Genomic DNA, 20503 nt, shown 5'->3' on the forward strand with positions numbered 1-20503 from the left:
ACGTAGAGAGAAAGAATAATACTTTATTACTGAACTACTGAATAAAGTCTTGGAAAAGGACATAGAAAAAAGTATTTTTTAGTAATTTACAATGTTAGTATTTGATCCTTAGTTTGACAATGTTCTCAACGTATAAAGGCAAAAACAATACTGAGTGTTTGAAGTGTTTAAATGTCAGATGTGTTTGTGATTTCAAGCAGATCGATGTGACTCACCGTAAGACACTTCAGTAAAACTGTAAGGAGACAATGAAAGGTTAAATAAAAATGTCATCCTAACTTTTTTTTTTACCGAAACTAAAAATAATTGTATTATTTAAAAAAGCCTTATTTGGTTCCACGAAGCGTTTTTTTGCATTGTGACAATTTTCTTGCATTTTACGCACATTCTCAGTTCAAATGACCAATGTTACTGTGACACAGCAATGTCAAAACGTGTGAGGTCACCTGTTCTCTATGACATCACAGCAAGGTAATTTGAGTTTAGCAAGACTTGCATTTTCTTCTTGCTCTATTTTCTACAGAAATTAGAAAAGTTGAAGATTCTTATGACAGAAACAAAGTTATTTACAAGTGTCTAATGTGTGACGCATAATAAAATGAAACCCAGACAAAGCAAGTGAAACACACAAATCATGTGTGTACTCTCAGATCATGAACAAACACAGTCTGTGCGATTTAGTGCAAGGAACGAGAGATGCTTGAAGACAATGAGATGCTACAGATGGGTGAAAAAATGTTTGGTTGGAGAGAAAGAGAGAGTTTTGGAGCAGGCTGGAAACATCACTGAACAGTAAACCATGAACAGTATTTACATTTCAAACATTTTTAGAAGCTGCTCTTTAAGTTTCTTTTCAATCGATTTTTACAGAAATACACATTTAATTAGTAATTCACTTTCAAGGTTTTGTAACTGTTTCCCTCATGCCGGTCCAAACTAAAAAAGATGTTTAGCAGAATGTTCAGCAAACTATACTCGCTGAATACCATTTAAACCCATATGTCAGCTTTGTGAGAAGACCATATTTTTACTCATTATTCACTGATAATATATCCAATATGGCATATAGCATGTTTGATATATAAAACCCTTACCGTAATATTTGAGAGCAAATGAATTTAAACATGCTTATCACAGAACATATCTATGTGTAAGATATGATGAGATCAAGGGTGAACATCTTACAATATTTGGTCCACATTAGAGCAAGTAGACATTTTAGGTAGATTCTTCCTTTTTCTTTTCCCTACATTACAGAAATAAGTCGGTAAGTGCTTTATAGAGTGCTTTATGAAAGTAAACACCAGTACATTATTTACTAACCTAATGCATTTTAATCATTAAAAGGCTCCTCAGATTATATATGCTACATTTATCCTCACCTACTGAACCCCAAAACAGCTGTGTGTACATTTGACCTTTAAACTCTATTTACTTTGTTGTCCTTTTGCTGGCAATGTTGAGGAAAAACACCAAGTTTCTCCTGTCATTGTTCTATGCTAGTTGCCATGGAAACATAAGGAACATAAGGGGCAGTTACTATGGGCAGTTGTGGCACTCAAATGAAACTGAAACAAAAAAGCGAGTTAAAGAAGAAACAGGATGCTAGATGAAAGAAAACTCAATAGGAATTGTGGGCAAAAGGAGCATGTCAAACGTCCAAAATGTCAGTAGCATTTTGTTTGTGAAAAAGCCAACACGCAGAGAGAAAGAGCGCAAATATTGTGCTTGTAGATGTACCTTGAGTTCACGTTCACTAAAATCCGTGTGAGAAGAGTCGACAATGACTCATTCAGAACGGTCATAAAAATGTCAACAATACACATTCATGTACACACTTGGAGCTGGACTGTCCGGTGTGGACTGTTAGGTAGGTGAGCGTTTTCATCACGACGACTGGTCCTCAAACAGTCTCTATTACTCGAGTGGGGGTGGTGTTTTCAGGGACAACCAATCAGTAGGGAGAGAATCCTGCCGCTATACTGCTGCCAATCACCTGTGTCATATCCCAGATCTGCACAAAGAGAGAATGATTATTTGGGTGGAAAAATAAACACCCGGTTGAAAAAACACCAAATGCTGGGTTAGTTATGTTTTGATTCTGGTTTGACCAGGTTAACCAGCATTAAAACATACCAAACCAGCATATGCTGCTTTTTTCAACAGTGCATGCAGACATATGCTAGCATGCTAGACAGAATACTAGCATATTGTATATTGAACAATATATACCGTACTAGTAAGCATCACAGTGTGTGAAGCATAAAAGACAGTTGGGTTGCTTTTGATAAAAACACATTGAATTTCAGAATGGAATACTAATGTGTTGACTAATGCATACAGCAATTTGTTTACATCATTCTATCACAACTATCTATTTAACATGCATGTAAATAGTATGCGACGCATCATGAGTTATGGAACAAAAGATTTTTTAAATTTCAGTATAGTATGTTACATTCAATAATAATCTCTACACATCACAGAAATTAAACAAGTAGCATGTTAGTATGCAATACTGAAAGTATACAGAATCACAAAAAATACTAAAGCAGAATAGTGTGTGACCTTTACAACACGATCGCTTCCACACGTGACCATCTGTCCACGGCTCGGGTCCAAGTCCATGTGAGCGATGTTGTGTTTTCCCTCGTGAAACGTGGCCAGAGGTGCTCGACTGCATGAATAAACAAAGATCAAATTCATCAGACTCAATAACACTGAACAACCACAAGAGACAAACAACCTCCTGTTTAGGAGAAACTCAGTTTAGGATTAAAGGCACAGTTCAAATAAAAATTCTTTCATCTTTTCTTCATCCTCATGTCGTGTCAAACCTTTTAGAGTTTCTTTCTTTCGCAGATCACAAAAGAAGATTATTTTAAGAATGCTGATAACCAAACAAACCTGAACCCCATTGATAAACACAAAACCACTGAGACATTTCTCAAAATATCTTCGTTTGTGTTCCACAGAAAAAAGAGTCGCATACAAGTTTTCAACCAGATGAGGAGAGTAAACGATGAAAGGATATTGATTTTGTGTGAAATGACAAAAAACATGACATTTCAACAAAATACAGCAAGTTTTGTCAGATGGTACACAAGAAAGAAAATAATGAACTCACTCTTCTTCTTTGATGGTGTTGTAGCAGTCGTCACACATGCGCACCTGGAACTCAAAGCCCATGATGGGGTACGTAGAGCGTTTTGAACTACATTTCCCACAGATCGCCTTACCACACTTCCTGCAGTGATGCTACAGACAGGACGTGACATGAGCACTTCAATAAAAAAATGAACTTCCTTGGAGTCCAAACATATATGCACAAGTCACATATTTGACACAAACATTAAGAAATAATTAACGGATTCGCATTGGTTTAAACACAGAGCTGAGAGTGCTATGCTCTTACCAGTAAGTACATATATGTCATTTTTGAGCATGCAAGGCTGAGGATTGAGAGAATTGTATTTTTTACATAGCATGGATTGAACTTGTGGAACATCTGCAGGCACAGATTTTGTGTGGGCCAAGTTTCCACTAAAAAATCTATTTCTCTGTGGAGATTTAAAAGGCCCCATTTATTTCCATAAGCCTGTCAGGTGCTGTACCTGTCTGAGGCCGAATGTCTTCGTGTCCCACATCTGTTTAATATTCCAAAAAAATGGCTGTTGGCAATTCTGACACGAGTCGCTGTCCAACCACTGTGGCGCCTGAAACAAAAGAGTTACACAGAAAGATTTACAGAGCCCGTCTCCTTGACATTTCAGTTTATGTCCGTCTCTGGTCCCCATAGAAACGGATGATTGCTTAATGACTGATGCAAGGGTTACGATGGTAACTTGGAGAAAAATCTGTCATTGATCCACACTCATGGACTCATTTAAGAATTGCACGCCTGTGTGTGTAAAAGCACTGTATTAAATTGTGAACTTTCAATTGTTTGTGATTTTTTTATTTTTTTCTGTCGTGTGTGTTTGTGACCTTGTGCAGTAGATGTGGCTTTACTTAAAATAAAAAAAACACCACTTTTACCTATGTTAGTGTTGAACATCTAGTCATTCAATACATAACTTTTCCTTTAGATGACATAAACACACCTATAGTGCCCTGGTTTTGTGCTGGTGGGCTTTGCATGGGGGAAAAAGGTTCAAAACTTCTTAAAAAAATAAATAAAAATCATGATTTGGAGATGGTGGTCTAGTGGGTTAAACCACTGAACTGGTTATCAAAAGGTTGCTGGTTCGATCCCAGCAGCCACCACCAGTGTGTCCTTGAGTAAGACACTTTACTCCACGTTGCTCCAGGGGGATTGTCCCTGTAATAAGTGCACTGTAAGTCGCTTTGGATAAAAGCGTCTGCCAAATGACTAAATGTAAATGTAATGATTTATGAGCTCATATTATTTATAGTTATAGAGATTTTTTGGAATCTTTTTTTTTAATTATTGTACTTTTGCAAACCGCAGGACTATTGAAATGACGCAGTGCTGATGAAGGTGAATATGTTTGTGTGTAATAATGACCTCCTCACGGCTCGCGTCCATATTCCAAACTGTTATTCCTCCATCAGCAGAGCACGACATCAGCTGATGGGTCAATGGAAAATACCTCAACGCCTGGACCTTCTCACTGAAACACACAAGAGCAAACAAGAGAGAATTAAAGGACATTGGCCATGTTTACATGTACCCACTTTTTGTCAATCCGAATATATATATATATATATAACATATAAACATGTACATTTTATATATTGCGAACATAACATTTGCGCAAGCGTGCAGCTAGGGTTGCCAGATTTGCGTAAAACATATCCAGTCTAATGGACATTATAAATTATATAAACACTAGCTCAAACGACCTCGCATAGCCCAAATATCAACATCTGATGAACAGATCTGATGATAACCTGCGGGAAGGAAACAACCGCCAGAACCGTTTAAAAACTTCCTGCTCATCCATGTACTTAAAATGTAGCGGGACCTGGCAACACTGCACACGCTTCTAACATCTCACTTCAAATTTCGTCTCTGAATGGATGTACGATGTCGATATAGTCAGTATTTTTACATTTGGAATGAAAACTAAGTTTTCTAATAATAATAATAATAAAAATAATAATAATATGTTCTCTCATTGCTTTTTGTAATGTTATAAAAGCACACACAAGCCCGGCAGAACATACATGTCTCCATTCCCTTAATTTTGTGTGAGCCATTGAATGGATAAAATATGTTCTTGTGGTGAGTTTTGTGTTTTTCTAATATTGGACGTAAACATAAGATGCACATGTGCAGAAGGTATTTTTAAATCCGACTGAGAAAATACTCTGATTTAGTCGTTTACATGCAAAAACAAATCTTCCTTTTTTCTAAACGTGCCCATTGTGTTGTCACTCGTATGATGGTAGATGTATGTTTTTGTGTGTGTTCTTACTGATGTCCCTGTAGGAGTAACGTGCGTCCCTGTCGACCACCGATGTCCCACATGATGACACTGTGATCAGACGCACCGGAGAACAACCACCTCTGAACCGGATCCCAATATATTGCACCGATACTACCTACAAAGAAAGAGACGGATAGAAAAAAATGAATTTTAACTGAGTGATGTTAAATGGAAACCTCATGTGTGGAAAAACAAGACACATTTGGATGTGTGGTGTTACCTTCATGTCCCTTTAGCGTGGTGATGACAGAACACGTCTGTTCTTCCAGTTTCAGCAGAGTTATCTGACCTGAATAATCTCCCACAAAGGCATGCTGGGTATCACTATCAAATCTAAGCAATTCATCAAGGAAACAACTCTAAACTAATGTTAAATACAAAACAGTTTGATGTTTATTTTAAAATGTGTTTGTTTACAAAATTTCACAATTCTCGGATCTGATGGTAAAACATTCTTTTGAGATCGTCATCATGTAAATCGAGCATGCACATATGCTGAAATTAAATATTTGTGGGGCAGTATAAGGATACTGCAAACAGGACGCCCATGAGCCGAAGCCGTGTCGGCCAAGCATAGAGCCGCTCTGTGTGCTCATCCAGCTGACGGTCTTATCATGACTCGTACTGATCACCCACTGACACTCCAAAGAGAAGAGCAGATCTGACACACGGTTCTGATGAACTGAACACACACACACAAACACACACAAACACACAACACACACAAACACACACAAACACACACAAACACACATGGTTAAGATAAAGATTCAAATACTTTTTAGCAGATCAAACACTGGAGATCATCCAGGTGTTCTATATATAAAGAAAATGAGCATCCCAACCATAGTCTACTACAAGATATTTCAATTATAATATAATATACTTCACAATATTTCAATTTAGTTGTGTTCAACACACACACAAAGGCACTTCTGGTTTTCTGTATTTTGAATGCAGAGATGTTTGTGTGATGATGTCTTGTTCTTACTGTTGCAATCATTTTGTGTAAATGATGTGTGAAAAATTGCAACGCAAAGTGCAACAAATTCAAATAACCAAGTCTACTACTAAAACTAAAGAATACTTTCTCTCACACACAGACACTTTCCTGGCATTCTGCTCTTTTCACCAGACACATTTTCCAGAGCTGCGCTGACTCATCTAGTCATAATCATATTGTGTGTGTGTGTGTGTGTGTGTGTGTCTACTGAGAACTCACGGGGGATTCTTGGCCCCAGGGCATGCTGGGAATCACAAACAAATTGTAAATGATAGCAAGGGGCCAAAATAAAGTACAGTAGTCTGTGTATGTTTCTTTCATAAGAAGACACACAAACACATATCAGAGCTTTGCTGTGAGAGTAAACCTAACCTAACTGGTTTTACCTGGGTATGTTTTCACATGGTTCATTTTGTTGAAGTCTTCAGAGATAAGAAACTCCTGTAAAATTAGACATTATAAACATTAGAAAAAAATACTTAAATACAAAACTATATTTCTACATATGTCTACATTACATTGGGCTCCATAGTTAATACATATACATTGTATATGGCTACATTTCATATACATTTCATTACATACTGTATGACTTGGTTACATAGTCATACAGTTACATTCACTATTGAACTCTGCTCCCCACTGATGCCACTACCCCTCATAACTTTAACTGTAATGCTGCTATTACATTGTTTACATTGCACTACAGGGCTGCCATGCATGACTGAACTGTACACACCAGTACTTCATGTTATCTGCTCTACCGGACTGTTTACACACACATAGCATCATTTGCACTCTATTCTGCTCACTTGCACACCAGGAATATTACACTGAATGCTCATTGCACTAATGGACTACTCTCATAACTGCATTACCTCATCTACTGCACTGTAACTTTCATAACTGCATTACCTTGTCTACTGCACTGTAACTTCAATAACTGCACCAACTTCTCTACTGTACTCTAACTCATCTATTGCATTACTGCATCTATTGCATAACTAACTGCATCTACTCATCTATTGCACTATAACTTCAATAACTGCATTAACTCATCTACTGCACTGTAACCTTAATAACCGCATTAACGGATCTACTGCACTGTAACCTTAATAACCGCATTAACGCATCTACTGCACTGTAACTTCAATAACTGCACTAACTCATCTACTGCACTGTAACCTTAATAACCGCATTAACGCATCTACTGCACTGTAACTTCAATAACTGCATTAACTCATCTACTGCACTGTAAGTTAACCTTAATAACCGCATTAACGCATCTACTGCACTGTAACTTCAATAACTGCATTAACTCATCTACTGCACTGTAAACTTAATAACCGCATTAACGCATCTACTGCACTGTAACTTCAATAACTGCATTAACTCATCTACTGCACTGTAACCTTAATAACCGCATTAACGCATCTACTGCACTGTAACTTCAATAACTGCATTATTGCATCTACTGCACTGTAACTTCGATAACTGCACTTACTCATCTACTGTACTGTAACTGTATAACTGCATCTACTCATGTATTGCATTATAACTTCAATAACTGCATTAACTCACGTACTGCACCGTACCTTTAATAACCGCATCAACTCATCTACTGCACTGTAACTTTAATAGCTAATGTCTGTAACTAATGCACACTCAAGTCACTTGCACTATTGTATAGTCTATATTGTTATCTGTTCATAACCACCTGTACATTAATGTTCACAGTATATAGCCTTCTGTTTATATTGTTCATAGTACATACCGACTGTCACATTTTCATAGTACATGCCCATTGTATAGTATTTTCCTAATATTGTATTCTGTATTTATTCACACTGTATATCCTGCACTTGCTAATTGCACTTCTGGTTAGACCTAAACTACATTTTGTTACACTGTACTTGAAGTTGTGTAATGACAATTAAGTTAAATCTAATCTTATCTAATAAATTATATGTGACCCTATTTTTCTTCATACATCTTCATTACATGACTGCCTATCACATTCATTGATTATACAACTATATTTCATATATATGATCTCAAGACTCCATTTTATATATGACTATATAGATCCATTACATATGAATGTATACTGTACACATGTCTACATCATAAAGGGCTCCATATCACATACGCCTGGCCTGTATTACATGATGAATCTATATTACATACATGTATATGACTATATTTTATACATCTACATTAAATTAGGACTGAACATTACATACATAATATTTGATTATAGTTCATACATCTACATTATACAGTATATGACTTCATTTTATATATGACTATATACATCTATTACATATGACTCTTTACTGTACTTATGTCTACATAATACTTGGATGTATACCATATATGCCTGTAACGCATAATGAGTCTATTACATAATTCTACATTAAATATGACTATATTACATACACCTACATTACATATACATCTGTATTACATATGTCTTTGTGAGATATAACGCTACACTAAACTTAAACGATTGTCATATAATATTAGTCCTGCCACTGTATTCTTGATGCAGTTGTATGAACATAACATGTAAAAAATATGTAATTAATGGGAAAACATTTGAAATGTTTCAAACAACCAGCTTGGAGGATAAACTGTGGCTTTGGCCCTCGGGGGCTGATAAAGTGAGGCTTACCACAACAGCTCCATTGTCCTGCCCTATGAAGATCCGCCTGCTGTCATGGTGATACGACACACAGGAGCAGGGAGCTGGAGGAACACAGTCAGACAAAGAGACAGTGAGAATGAGATTTCATCCACTTCAACAGAGTGGAAAACGGATTGTTCTGACCCCAAATTCATGTGTTGGCTTCAGACAGACGTTTACACAAGGTAAACAGAGTTATGCCACACGACCACTGTGTTTTCATGATTTACTTGAGAAAGTGCTCAAGCTGCATTTTAAACTGGGACAGGACAACATGTCGATTTAAATCCGAATTAATCCTATGAACAATCGAAAAATTGCATTCGGACAGGTTTCGTGAATTTGAGAAAACGGCAGAAATTGGCATCGTGTTGTGACACAGAAGCGTGTTTGGTTGAAACCTGCACACACGCTTGCTGTTGATGGTGACAGATGTTTGTGAGGTAAGAGGAGCTGGCGGTATAGCTGCTATGATAACAGACACAGTTACTATAGTAACAGCACTACACCTTAGTGTGTGAAGACTGTGTATTTTAGCTGGAGTTAATTTATCATACGGCTGCATTTATTATCAGAACAGATTGCTCCAAACCACAGATATCTAGACTAGTGTGTGTGTGTGTGTGTGTGTGTGTGTGTGAAACCCACAGGACACAGTGTGGAAGATGCTGGGCCAATACTGTCCACTGTCTCTCTTCAGCCAAACTCGAATCGTCCTGAGACAAACAAAAAAAGAAGAAATAAAAATGATTATCTCATGACAATAACTAGTAAAAGCTGAGCCAAACCCCCCAAAACACTTCAAAAGAGTCGTAATCATAAGCAAACACAGAAGCTTCTCTCAGTTTCCTCCTTTCAGTTCCTGTGAAAATCTCAACCGTATCACGTGTGAAACTGAACACATCTAGGTCAACAGCGCACATATAACAAAGTTATACCAATAACAGGATTTGTAAGCGCAGAACAGGTGCAGAGACGGAAAAAAGTTAACTTAAACTTTTGGACAATTCAACACGGATAGTTCCACTAACTCATTAAAAACTTCTAGATCATTCTTTTTCAACTTAATTAAACTTTGAGCTGTTTTCTAGCTCATAAAAACTCTTGTTTCCCTTAATGAGCATCAGGAGAAAATGTGTATACCAGGCAGATGCTTCAAATGCGTTAGCACTAAAAAAATGTTTAAGACTGTTAAGAAAAATCAGTTGGAATGACAAATTAGAACAACCATTAGAAAATATAAGGTGACTGGTTTATTATATCTTTATGATAAAATTCATATTACAGTTTATGCCGAAACTGTATCAACACACAATATCATAAACATTACAAGTTTTTCAAATAATCATTCCTTTTCTGATTTCCTTTTTTATGACATATAAACCAACTTAGCAAATTTTGACATAAACAATAAACAGCAACATGATAGGCTATATAGCTATGTGCTACAAAATTGTATAGCTACCTACATGTTAAGCAATAATGATAGTATGAATATAGTCAAGCACCACGTCGAAAGTTTCAAACAACTAACAGATAGTGCTTACATTAAAAACATTTTGATGTCCCATGGTACACATTAACCTTTATTTACAGATGTCACGGTATTATGTTGCTGTACATTTTACTATGTACAGCAAAAATATATTTTGGCAATTATTTAACATAATATATTTTGGCAATTATTTAACATTCAAACAAACATACACTTAATAAATGAAACAAATTATTATATAAAGTGTAAGATCATTGTTTGGAGACAGACTGCGACAGTGCACTCAGGTAATGTAACGTTACGTTACCTGTCCTCGCCGACCGTGATCACTCCGTCCTCTTTTGGGATGAGCACGGCGGCGTTGACTGTGTCGCTGTGTCCCTCAATCTTATTGAGGAGAACGGGTCTGGAGTTCTGAGGCCTAGAGTGGATCTCCGCCGCCATCGCTGTTTTTCTCCTGCCGATGATCTCACGTCAGCTGAGCTCAGACGAACTTCAACAGCAGCCCAGAATACCGTAAACAACTGTCAGAATGCGCACATAAAAACTGGTTTCTATGAAATAACAATAAAACAAAACAATTCCTACTGTGTTTTTGCAGCTGGGTGAAAACATGTATTCTTCTAAAATTTCAACAGGTAATGTATACAACATTTAAGCCTATTTACATATAAATATCAAAAAATAAATATTAATTTATATTAACAAAAGTGTTAAAAAAACTAACACATATGGCTGTACCCATAATGTTAATATGTACGTATAAATAAAATAAAACGTTTTCAAATAATTCACATTAATAGTTTTCCATTATGTCCATATTAATTGTTGATGACGTCAACGGCCTTTACCGTCATTGATTTCAGTGGCACGACGGTCGGACACTGTTCGCTTGGGAAAGTAAAATTAAAACTAGTTTATCTTCGGGTATTTTTTTAAGCTATTTAACGATCTATGGATACAAAGTGCTCAACATTTGTCATGTTTTGCTGTTTTGAAGTGAAATTGTATCGGTGTTGGTTTTATATAATAAGTATGCCCCCAGTGCCTGTTTCGTCAATTTGAGGAGACAAGAATTGTAGGTGAATTCACTTTTTTGAAGAAAATAATTCATAAACTCAAAGTGGTAGAGAATCATGCTCGGACACAACACGGTGAACCATGTGGCTTTCACTCAGGTGTGCATCAGGTAACTAGACAGATAATTGTTTTTAAGGGAATTAAAATATTTGTTTGAACAATGTTCCTAAATGTATTCATATAATATTTCCTTTAGCACATGAAGGACTAAATTATAACATACACTTTTTCACATTTAGGTCAGTTATCACAAACAGAGGCTTTATTTTATTGAGATCATAACATTTGCATATAAAACAATTGAGCTTATTTTGACTGTCTTTACAGGCTCTGGAATGAGACAGAAGAGACTGACGGGAAAAGAAACATGATGAAGTAAGAGCAAGAGCAGATAAGATCACTGACATGTTTATTAAGCTGAGCGCATTCACTTTCTGCCAAACAAGTTAAAATGCTTTATTCTTAGAATAACTAGTGCCAACTGCTTTGACTAAACCGTCCAAACACCAAATTCCTTGCTTTCAAGGTTTCGTTTTCGTTGACATGATGAATTTTTTGGACAAATTTTGAATCAATCAGACATAAATTCTTAATACAACACAACAAACATTTGTAAGTTAACAGAACAATTGAGGCATATATGAAGTCATTTTGAACAAATGAAGAAAGACACAAGGTAACACTGTTTAAGTACCATATTTAATAAAATGTCACTAAATTATGTAAAGCATAGAATTCATAGGAAATGAACTACAACTAAAAAATGAACTAAGGACACTTTAAAGGGTTAAGTTCATGAAAAACTGATTTTATCCATGATTAAATGCTAAACTTGGGTCTCTTGTGCATCTGCCAACTGAGAAAAATTACAAATCATTAGCTTTTTTTATGTGTGCCTTTCTCTGCAAGCCTGTGAGAAAACGAGCGATTCAGAAATCGCTCTCTTAGTGACGTAAGTAGCCGTTCATGTTATAATATTTCCGCCCCTTGTTCTGAACGTGCCCACCCATTGCGCCGCTGCCATTTTGTTTTTGCATGTGTGAAGCAACACCATGGCAAAAGTAGCAAAGCTTATGAACTGTTCAGTTGTTGGCTGCACAGACCAACACAGAACAATGTTCCCAGCCTCACGGGAGACAAGACAGCAATGGATTTATTTAGTTTTCAATGGAACTCATCCACTCTGAACGAGGCAAAGCTGAAAATAAAGACATTGTAAGTACCGGTATTTTTTAAGTTATACCACAGGGACCTATGGCAACTTAAAAGTAAAATGTCACTGCTTTCTGATAGTGAACAGACAAACATGTCACAATGTATGTAAACATGCGACGGGATTGTCCTGTGTGACGTTAATTTGATTTAGAGTAATAGCGATGCGTTTGTCTTGAGTATCTTAACTTCAGAAAATTGTGTATGGTTTGTAAACACGCGACGCGGTTCTCTCTCCCGAATGGGGTCATGACCAGACCAACAGGGACCGGAGTGGCTTTGCGAATGGTCTAGGGGAAACCGGTGTGCTTATCGAAAACAATGTGTTTGGTGTTCAAAGACGAGACCTTGTTTCTCGTTTGCTTTATGTGACCCTACTTTATCGTTTTGTCACTGTAAGCACAGACTCACGTTTTCTGCTCAAAAGGGGGCGGAGACAGCTACCTTGCACTTAAAGAGACACACACCAAAACTAGAAGAAAAAAAAATCACCCCTTTAATACAAATAATAAAAATCGCAATGCGAACAACAATTTAGTTGAATTGTTTTAGTCACAAATTTTGAATGTTTTGCATTTGACAAAAATTATGAACTATGTATAAAACCTTATAAAAACCCAATAGTATAAAGAGGAAAATGAAGCATTAAAAACACTTAAAAGACAACAAGAGTTCTGCGGGTACAGAAGATGCAGTCCTAGACAAAAGTTTATATGTTTGTGTGTGTTGATGCATGTTCATCAATTTTAGATTTTTGCCTCAAGGTTTGTTGATCAGGCCAGCAAACAGAACAGTGCCTAAAAAGAAAATAATACAATATTAAGTATTCATTTCACACTTCTACTGTATCTTTGTACAAAAACCATTGTGTCCATTAGCTTGCCCGTTTAACTTTAGTGGTCTGTGTGTTTACCTGTGGAGTTATGTCTGATGAGGAACAGGAACGGTCTGTCCACACTCAACCATGGAGGAGAAGATCGGGCGTGCAAGATTGCAGCTTGAAAGACAGCGAGATAAGAAAAGAGAAACGCACATATTTTAGGTACACTAGCACAGCTGAATGGTCTTCCTTAATTAAATTCTCTTCACATTTGACCTTAAACAACAGATTATTTTGTTTTATTTGCCCTGATGAAAGACTTATTCACCCATGCAAACCTTTGATTGCCAGACATTGTTATGTGGCTGCTGGGGTGTTCTGGATGGTTTTTAAGACCCTCAAGCCTCTATTTGGCTCCTGGATGTCTCGGGTTCCTTCTTTAACGTTAGTCTATTTTTCATGTAATGTATAATCTGATTACACAAAGATATTGTTCAAGTGCATGAACTCATCCTTGTTGAGGAAAGCAGAAGTTTAATACTTTGAGTAACTTACTTGTTGCGGCAGAAGCTTTAGTTCCATCTTCATTTACTTCTATCTTGGCTTTCTGCAGGGCTTTGGACACATAGACAGGCTCTGAACCTGACACAAACACATACACAAGGTCTTAACACTTGACTCTTTAACCACTGAATAACATTAGCGGAACTGAAGCACACTGCATGTTTGCAAACATATATTTTTAATGACAGTGTAAATCATTTGTAACCCTGCCTACGAAAACAAGGCAAAAGTCTCGAGCATCAAAGTTTGATATCAATCATTAGTTTCACTATGATTGAAATTTTTGAGATGCTCCTAGTCAATATTAAATATAAAAACGATTATATCACAGAATGTTCTTAACATTAGGGTGATTTTATGTAGAAAACAATATATCACAAAATAGACTTTAGCTAGACTTTCACAGGCAGGGTCACGTGTGTTGTTCTTTCTGCATGTGCTTTATCCTTTAGGTTGGATTTGTGACTGTGCACCCCTTCTAGTCAAATATTACTCTCAACCCGTTGTGCTAATAAAAAAAACAAAAACAAAACAGTAGGATAATGGACAGTGATGGCATTACATCTGATCACCACCAGAGGGCTCTATCTGTATGTTGGATTTGTATTGGTTAGTATTGTATTGTTTAAGTTTATATCATATTGAATGCCTAATCTGCTTTAATACATCACCATTTATATACCCTAAATTTTTTTTCTTGCAGTAGCTACCATGATTAAAGGAGTAGTTCACCTTCAAAATTAAAATGATGTTATCATTTACATATCCTCCTGTCATTTTAAACCTGTATGACTTTCTTTCTTCCGCAGAACACAAAAGACGATCTTTTGAAGAATACCGGTTTGAAACCAGGGTGAGTAAATGATGACAGAATGTTTGCTTTGAAGGTGAACTGCTACTTAAAATAATAAATTTACAGCATTTATTAATCTGACATGCATGTATAAACACACAGTAATGCATTATGAGTAAACATTAAAAAAAACGGTATTTTTAAATGAACCTAGATTCATTAATACTGTAAAAACTGTTGTTCATATCCTAATGTTAAGAGATGTAAGTGAAATGTCCTTGAAATCCAACTCAAGGTGGTTAGATATCTCAGTCAGTTCTTATAATGAAGAACATCTGTTTACAGATCAATTTAGAGTCTCTGGATGGTGATTCATATATTCACACTCCGCTGTGAGGTGTGATGTTCACGGTCTTGTATTTCACAGTCAACAACCAACATGTCATTCCTTGTGCTGCATGCTGCAGTGCATGACTAACAGCTGTCACTCACTCATATGTCTGAAATCAGCTTTGGCCTCTTTGAAAAGATCTTTGATTCCCATTGCTGTAAGAGGAGCCTCCAGATCCACTTCTGCCTCAGCTGTGAACCTAAAATGACAAAGAGAGAGAGTTTAGTGGTGCTTGAATGTGCAAATCTTAACTTCATGGTACTAACACATGGTGAGTTCAACAATTCTTAAAAATATTTGGGTCATTGGATAAAGCAAGGACTTTCTTCAGTAGGAATTTGGCTTCATGGTTAGATTGTTTAAAAGGAATTTATATAAACATAATGACTTTTCATAGTGACTTGACAATTCACATGATGAATTCACATTCATCTCCAATGCACTAAAATTCAGGTTTGTTTAAATCCCTAACACTCCATCTGTATGAGCACACGTCATTTATAGGTCCACAATACAAAAATTATTATTTAATAATGTAAAGTCAGAGAGAAAATAAATTAATGACTAATAAACTTGTTTTGACTACAGATGTTTGGCCGTGTCTCACTTTGGCATCAAGAGGCGCATTCTCCTCTGGGCCAGCAGTTTGGTCCAGCTTCGGATGGTTGCTGTGGAAATATGTGGCAACATGGCAGACAGTGGAGTGGCGTCTTCTGATGGCATTGCAATGAACATACTCATGCTGTTGCCATGATAGGGCAGTTCAATCACTGCGTACTTCACACCGTCGGGAGTGCTCGCTTGACCTGGAGAGAGAGAAAATTGAAGCACAGTCAGTTCTGCAGTCCCAGCCATAGATATAACATAAATGTTTTTTTTTTAAAAGCTGAAATTGTATTGTTCAGCTTTACGCAGTTTCTGAAAGTCACTGAACGGCTAACAGCTAACACAATACTGTTTAAATATGTATTCTGCTTGATTTTCGTGACTGTGTGTGAAAGAGTGGTGCGGTTTGAGTGTACTGAACCTGAGCGCATTGTGCTTGTGAAGTATTTAGAGCCAGCGTTTTCACTGCACATGGACACGAACACATAAACAAACACCATTTGCAGTGATCCATCAAAATAAAAGTCCGGTTAACTTGAACAAGTTATAATACACTCACATTTTACCACATCACCCCCTCAAATTTTTAGAATTAGACCACAGAGTGTATTGTTTACATTAGCAAACTGAAGTAAATGTGCTAGTAAAATTGTGCTACTTATCATAAATATTTATACAGATTTGGAACAAATCAAAGGTGAGTAAATGATGACAGAATATTCATTTTTGGGTTGAAGTATCCCTTTAACATTTAGTTTGGTTTTTGGGATCGTATCCCAGTAACCCTGTGAATCTCATTACTGCACACACTCACGCTGTCTATAAATTTTTTTATTATTTTCCATCTTTCTATCTAAATTCAATTAATACGAATTTTAAAGTTTCAGTCCTGTCAGCAAGCTTATGAGGAACTGTTCCCAACCGTTAAAATCTAGCCACATTTTTATAGTATTCCTGTCTTTGGAAAACAAATCCACACATACCCAGACAATGACACGAATCTTGGGTCAAGGAACATTGCCGTCTGTTTGCTGATAACATCTTACCTATGTTAAATACAGAGAGCTGAGACATCATGGGTACTTTGTATGATTTTCCGTCCGCTGCGGTGAAGCTCCTGAGTTTAGTGTATTGCGCCTGGAATCGTGATTTCCACAGGCCTTTAAAGTAGATGGAGTTTACCGCCACTAACCGGGTCAGAGTTGGATCCAACATATCTGGCTGAACAAGACTGGGAATATGGCCTGATAAAACAGCGAAGAATATGCTTGAATTATTATTGAATGTATAATTCAATAAATTCATATAATGAGTCTTAATGAGGGTAAGACAACCAAGCATTAGTTCAGAAATATTATGAATGATGACATCATCAATGGAAGAAAAGGCAGGATTTTATATTTTTTAACTGAAATTGCATGAAAAAATATACAAAACAAATAAGAATTATTAATTTGTTCAAGTTGAATTATAGACCACTTCGCAACATGTAAACACTGGTTAAGAAGCACTTCCATTTACATTTGGATTCATTTTTAAATCTTACATATTGCATATAATTAATTCTTAAACATATTTGCATAACATTTTTATTCTGTTATAATTGTTCTGTTGGTTTTATTTTGTAAAGTTAAAATAATGATAATTCAGTTCACCCAATAATTGGAGCAGCAAGAGAATGAGTAAATGACAATAATACATTTTTTGTGAACTATACCTTTAATTTCATAAGTTTAATAACTTTTAGAACTGTACCTTTGGATTTGTTCTTCCCCCATTCATTTATGGCCTCTGCAGCCTTCTGCGGATCGCTGTAGTCAAGGTTTTGACTCTCACACAAGAAGTTCTCTCTGATGGCTGTCAGAAAATCTTTATGTAAACTGAAACCGCTTTTGGGGAACAGCCCGTTGGCGATCGTCACTATATCAGCGTTGGATTTGGTCGTCAGGGATTTATGGAGTTTTTGCAACATCTTGTACGGACCTACAAGAAACACAAACATTCATGAACAAATTTATTTTCCTTTGAACGCTTTGAAAGTAATTTTCCTACAACTAAGCACTGAAGACCACAACAAAGAAGTAAAAGACACAACTACGCACCCGTCTTCTTGTATTTGAGACCCACGAGTAATTGGCGGCGAGTGTCCCCATGTGCCCCTTGGAGCAGCATGCCCAGAACAGAGGCCATGCCGTGAGGGGACAGCACCACATTCTCCTGAGGTTTATTCTGGACCAGACGCAAAAACACCTGCAGGCCCAGATCAGAACCTCTCTCTCCATATGACGGAGACTGAGACACAACACTGCTTATACAACACACCATCAACAACACACACACGCGCAAAACGACACACATTGTGAAGGACACACAGGCGATTCACCTAAAGGAGAAAGAGAAACACAGTTAAGAGAAACTAGTTTTTCTGCAAACTCAAAGCATTATGTTTTAATAGCACTTTTATCTGAACTCATCTCAAGCAAACAAGACGCAACACAAGAGATCTAACTCCAAAATGTTATTGGATGAGCTGTATTCGCTGTAATTTACCATCCAGAGCCTTCCCAGATGACTGACCCTGTGGCCGGACCTTTCACTAAACACATTATACAACATTAACCAAACAACATCAGAGTCATACCTCCAATAAACCAAAGTTTTTCTTTATTAGATTTAATCAGTATTCTCCTGAGGAAAACGGGTTTCCATGCATCTTTTCAGACCACGTTTGAGCAAACATTTCTCTTTGAAGAGCAGCTTCAAGAAACACAAATTTGCACAGTCCGGCTGTATCCTGGATTAGCTCACACACAGTCCCGTGCTATTGTGTTTCCCATTACAGTCATGCAGCTCAGGAATTTATGTGATTAAAGAGAGAGAGAGTAGTGCTGGTAAATCCTGCATTGTATCCCCATTAAGATAATACCAGTCATTTTGGGGAAAACAGCTTAAATCAAACTAAATCATGTTTATTTATAAAAGCGGGAAAAAAGCATTCTTTGCTTAGGATAGATATATATATACAACACTGACAGCAACATCATTTGAAACACTGAAACTCCTTTCAGTAATCAATGTGTGTGAATACTCAAGACATCCCATTAGAAATGATCTCTGGTTAAGATTTAAAGGGATGACTGAGAAATAATTTACATTATACTTTATATTTACTGTACTGACAACATACAAACCTATAGCCTATGCATTCTTTCTCCTGGCTGTGGCGTCATTCTTCACACTTAATAATTATTTATGCGTTAAATATAGTACATGAATCCATGTAACATACGTCTTCACCATGAGGCTACAACACATTGGTGGATATGACAGTTAAAGATCTGATGTTAATTTAAGGACAGGACAGTTAGTACAGTCCGAGTATACTATAAACAGAAAGAGTAACACGTTATAGTTCCCGATGAGCGCACTAAACTTAGCATCTGTGTTTAATAATAAACTTTAAAAACGCCGTCTGCACACGAGCGGGTGTCTGTAACTGTTACGACAGCAAGTCATCTAAACACATGTATTGTATCCATACATAAAGAGAACTGTTATATCTATCAAATTAACACAGTGAAGACTAACGTTTCATCCGGCTATAAACAATTCCTGCTACAAACTACGCACATCTTTACATTTCACGCTCCAGTAACCAAGTAACGCACCTGGAAACCTTTAGGAATTCTGGTAAGAGTGCTCGTGCCTTCCCGTGAGCGTCCGTGTTCATGTGTTCAGGCAGCCGAGCCACCGTTTATTTCTGTCGGTCCGCAGTGATAGACTCCGCCCACTCATAAATGCAAAATCTACTACCGTAAGCGTTATTGCATATTTATTAGGTGACCCTGACGTCACATGGTGGACGAAATAATAAAGAAGAGTGACGCCTTCTCTCGGTTACGATTCGTTTACGCGCCGAGTGACAGACGCCTACGTCTCCCTTTCAGGCAATCAGACAACAGCACTAAAATAGTCATTTTATTCGTTTAATATTAATGAGCTGAGCGTTTGCTTTGCTGGGAGTGGCACATCTGTGTAAACAGGAAACTGTACCAACGCAAAATGACGAAGATGTTTTAGTGTTGCGTATAAACTAAACATATTAAGAATGCTTAAGTGCAGAGCTCTTATCCAACATTAATACTTTTTTTGATAATAGTGAACCACGGAATAGCGTTTCTTTATGCACGATGCTATTATAGTTACATATAAACTCTATTAAACTATATTATCTAATAATTATTCTAAACCCATGGTATTTTTATCCCAAACAAAAAACAATTGTGAATGGTACCACAATTATGTTTTTTAAGCTTATTTACAAAACATGGCTCTCTTTACAAAGTATATAGGGTAAAACCTCTATGTTGGTATAGGGGTCTGAGAGAGTGTAGTTTAGT

At 36.8% G+C, this 20503-nt stretch overlaps 2 protein-coding genes and 1 long non-coding RNA gene across 3 annotated transcripts; 1 reads left to right on the forward strand and 2 right to left on the reverse strand.

The window, feature by feature from the left end:
• Positions 1 to 3: 3 nt before the first annotated feature.
• On the reverse strand, positions 4 to 11128 carry wdfy1 (WD repeat and FYVE domain containing 1). The gene is made up of 12 exons (XM_056756618.1): positions 10945 to 11128; positions 9791 to 9858; positions 9131 to 9204; positions 6843 to 6897; positions 5985 to 6135; positions 5674 to 5786; positions 5442 to 5568; positions 4529 to 4634; positions 3615 to 3716; positions 3128 to 3258; positions 2569 to 2677; positions 4 to 2014 (listed from the first exon to the last, which is right to left on the reverse strand). Exons 1-12 carry the CDS (start codon positions 11079 to 11081, stop codon positions 1955 to 1957), a joined length of 1233 nt encoding a protein of 410 aa, XP_056612596.1. The 5' UTR covers positions 11082 to 11128; the 3' UTR covers positions 4 to 1954.
• A 1269-nt stretch (positions 11129 to 12397) lies between these two features.
• Positions 12398 to 19925, reverse strand: serpine2 (serpin peptidase inhibitor, clade E (nexin, plasminogen activator inhibitor type 1), member 2). The gene is made up of 9 exons (XM_056757531.1): positions 19772 to 19925; positions 18206 to 18486; positions 17859 to 18086; positions 17150 to 17347; positions 16105 to 16303; positions 15599 to 15696; positions 14305 to 14391; positions 13843 to 13926; positions 12398 to 13726 (listed from the first exon to the last, which is right to left on the reverse strand). Exons 2-9 carry the CDS (start codon positions 18459 to 18461, stop codon positions 13689 to 13691), a joined length of 1188 nt encoding a protein of 395 aa, XP_056613509.1. The 5' UTR covers positions 18462 to 18486; positions 19772 to 19925; the 3' UTR covers positions 12398 to 13688.
• LOC130429127 (uncharacterized) lies at positions 14400 to 15590 on the forward strand. Its single transcript, XR_008907540.1, has 3 exons — positions 14400 to 14922; positions 15123 to 15166; positions 15452 to 15590. It is a non-coding gene; the product is annotated as an uncharacterized LOC130429127 (long non-coding RNA).
• Positions 19926 to 20503: the final 578 nt, after the last annotated feature.

The sequence above is a fragment of the Triplophysa dalaica genome, chromosome 9, assembly GCF_015846415.1.
Source record: "Triplophysa dalaica isolate WHDGS20190420 chromosome 9, ASM1584641v1, whole genome shotgun sequence".
Taxonomy (NCBI): domain Eukaryota; kingdom Metazoa; phylum Chordata; class Actinopteri; order Cypriniformes; family Nemacheilidae; genus Triplophysa; species Triplophysa dalaica.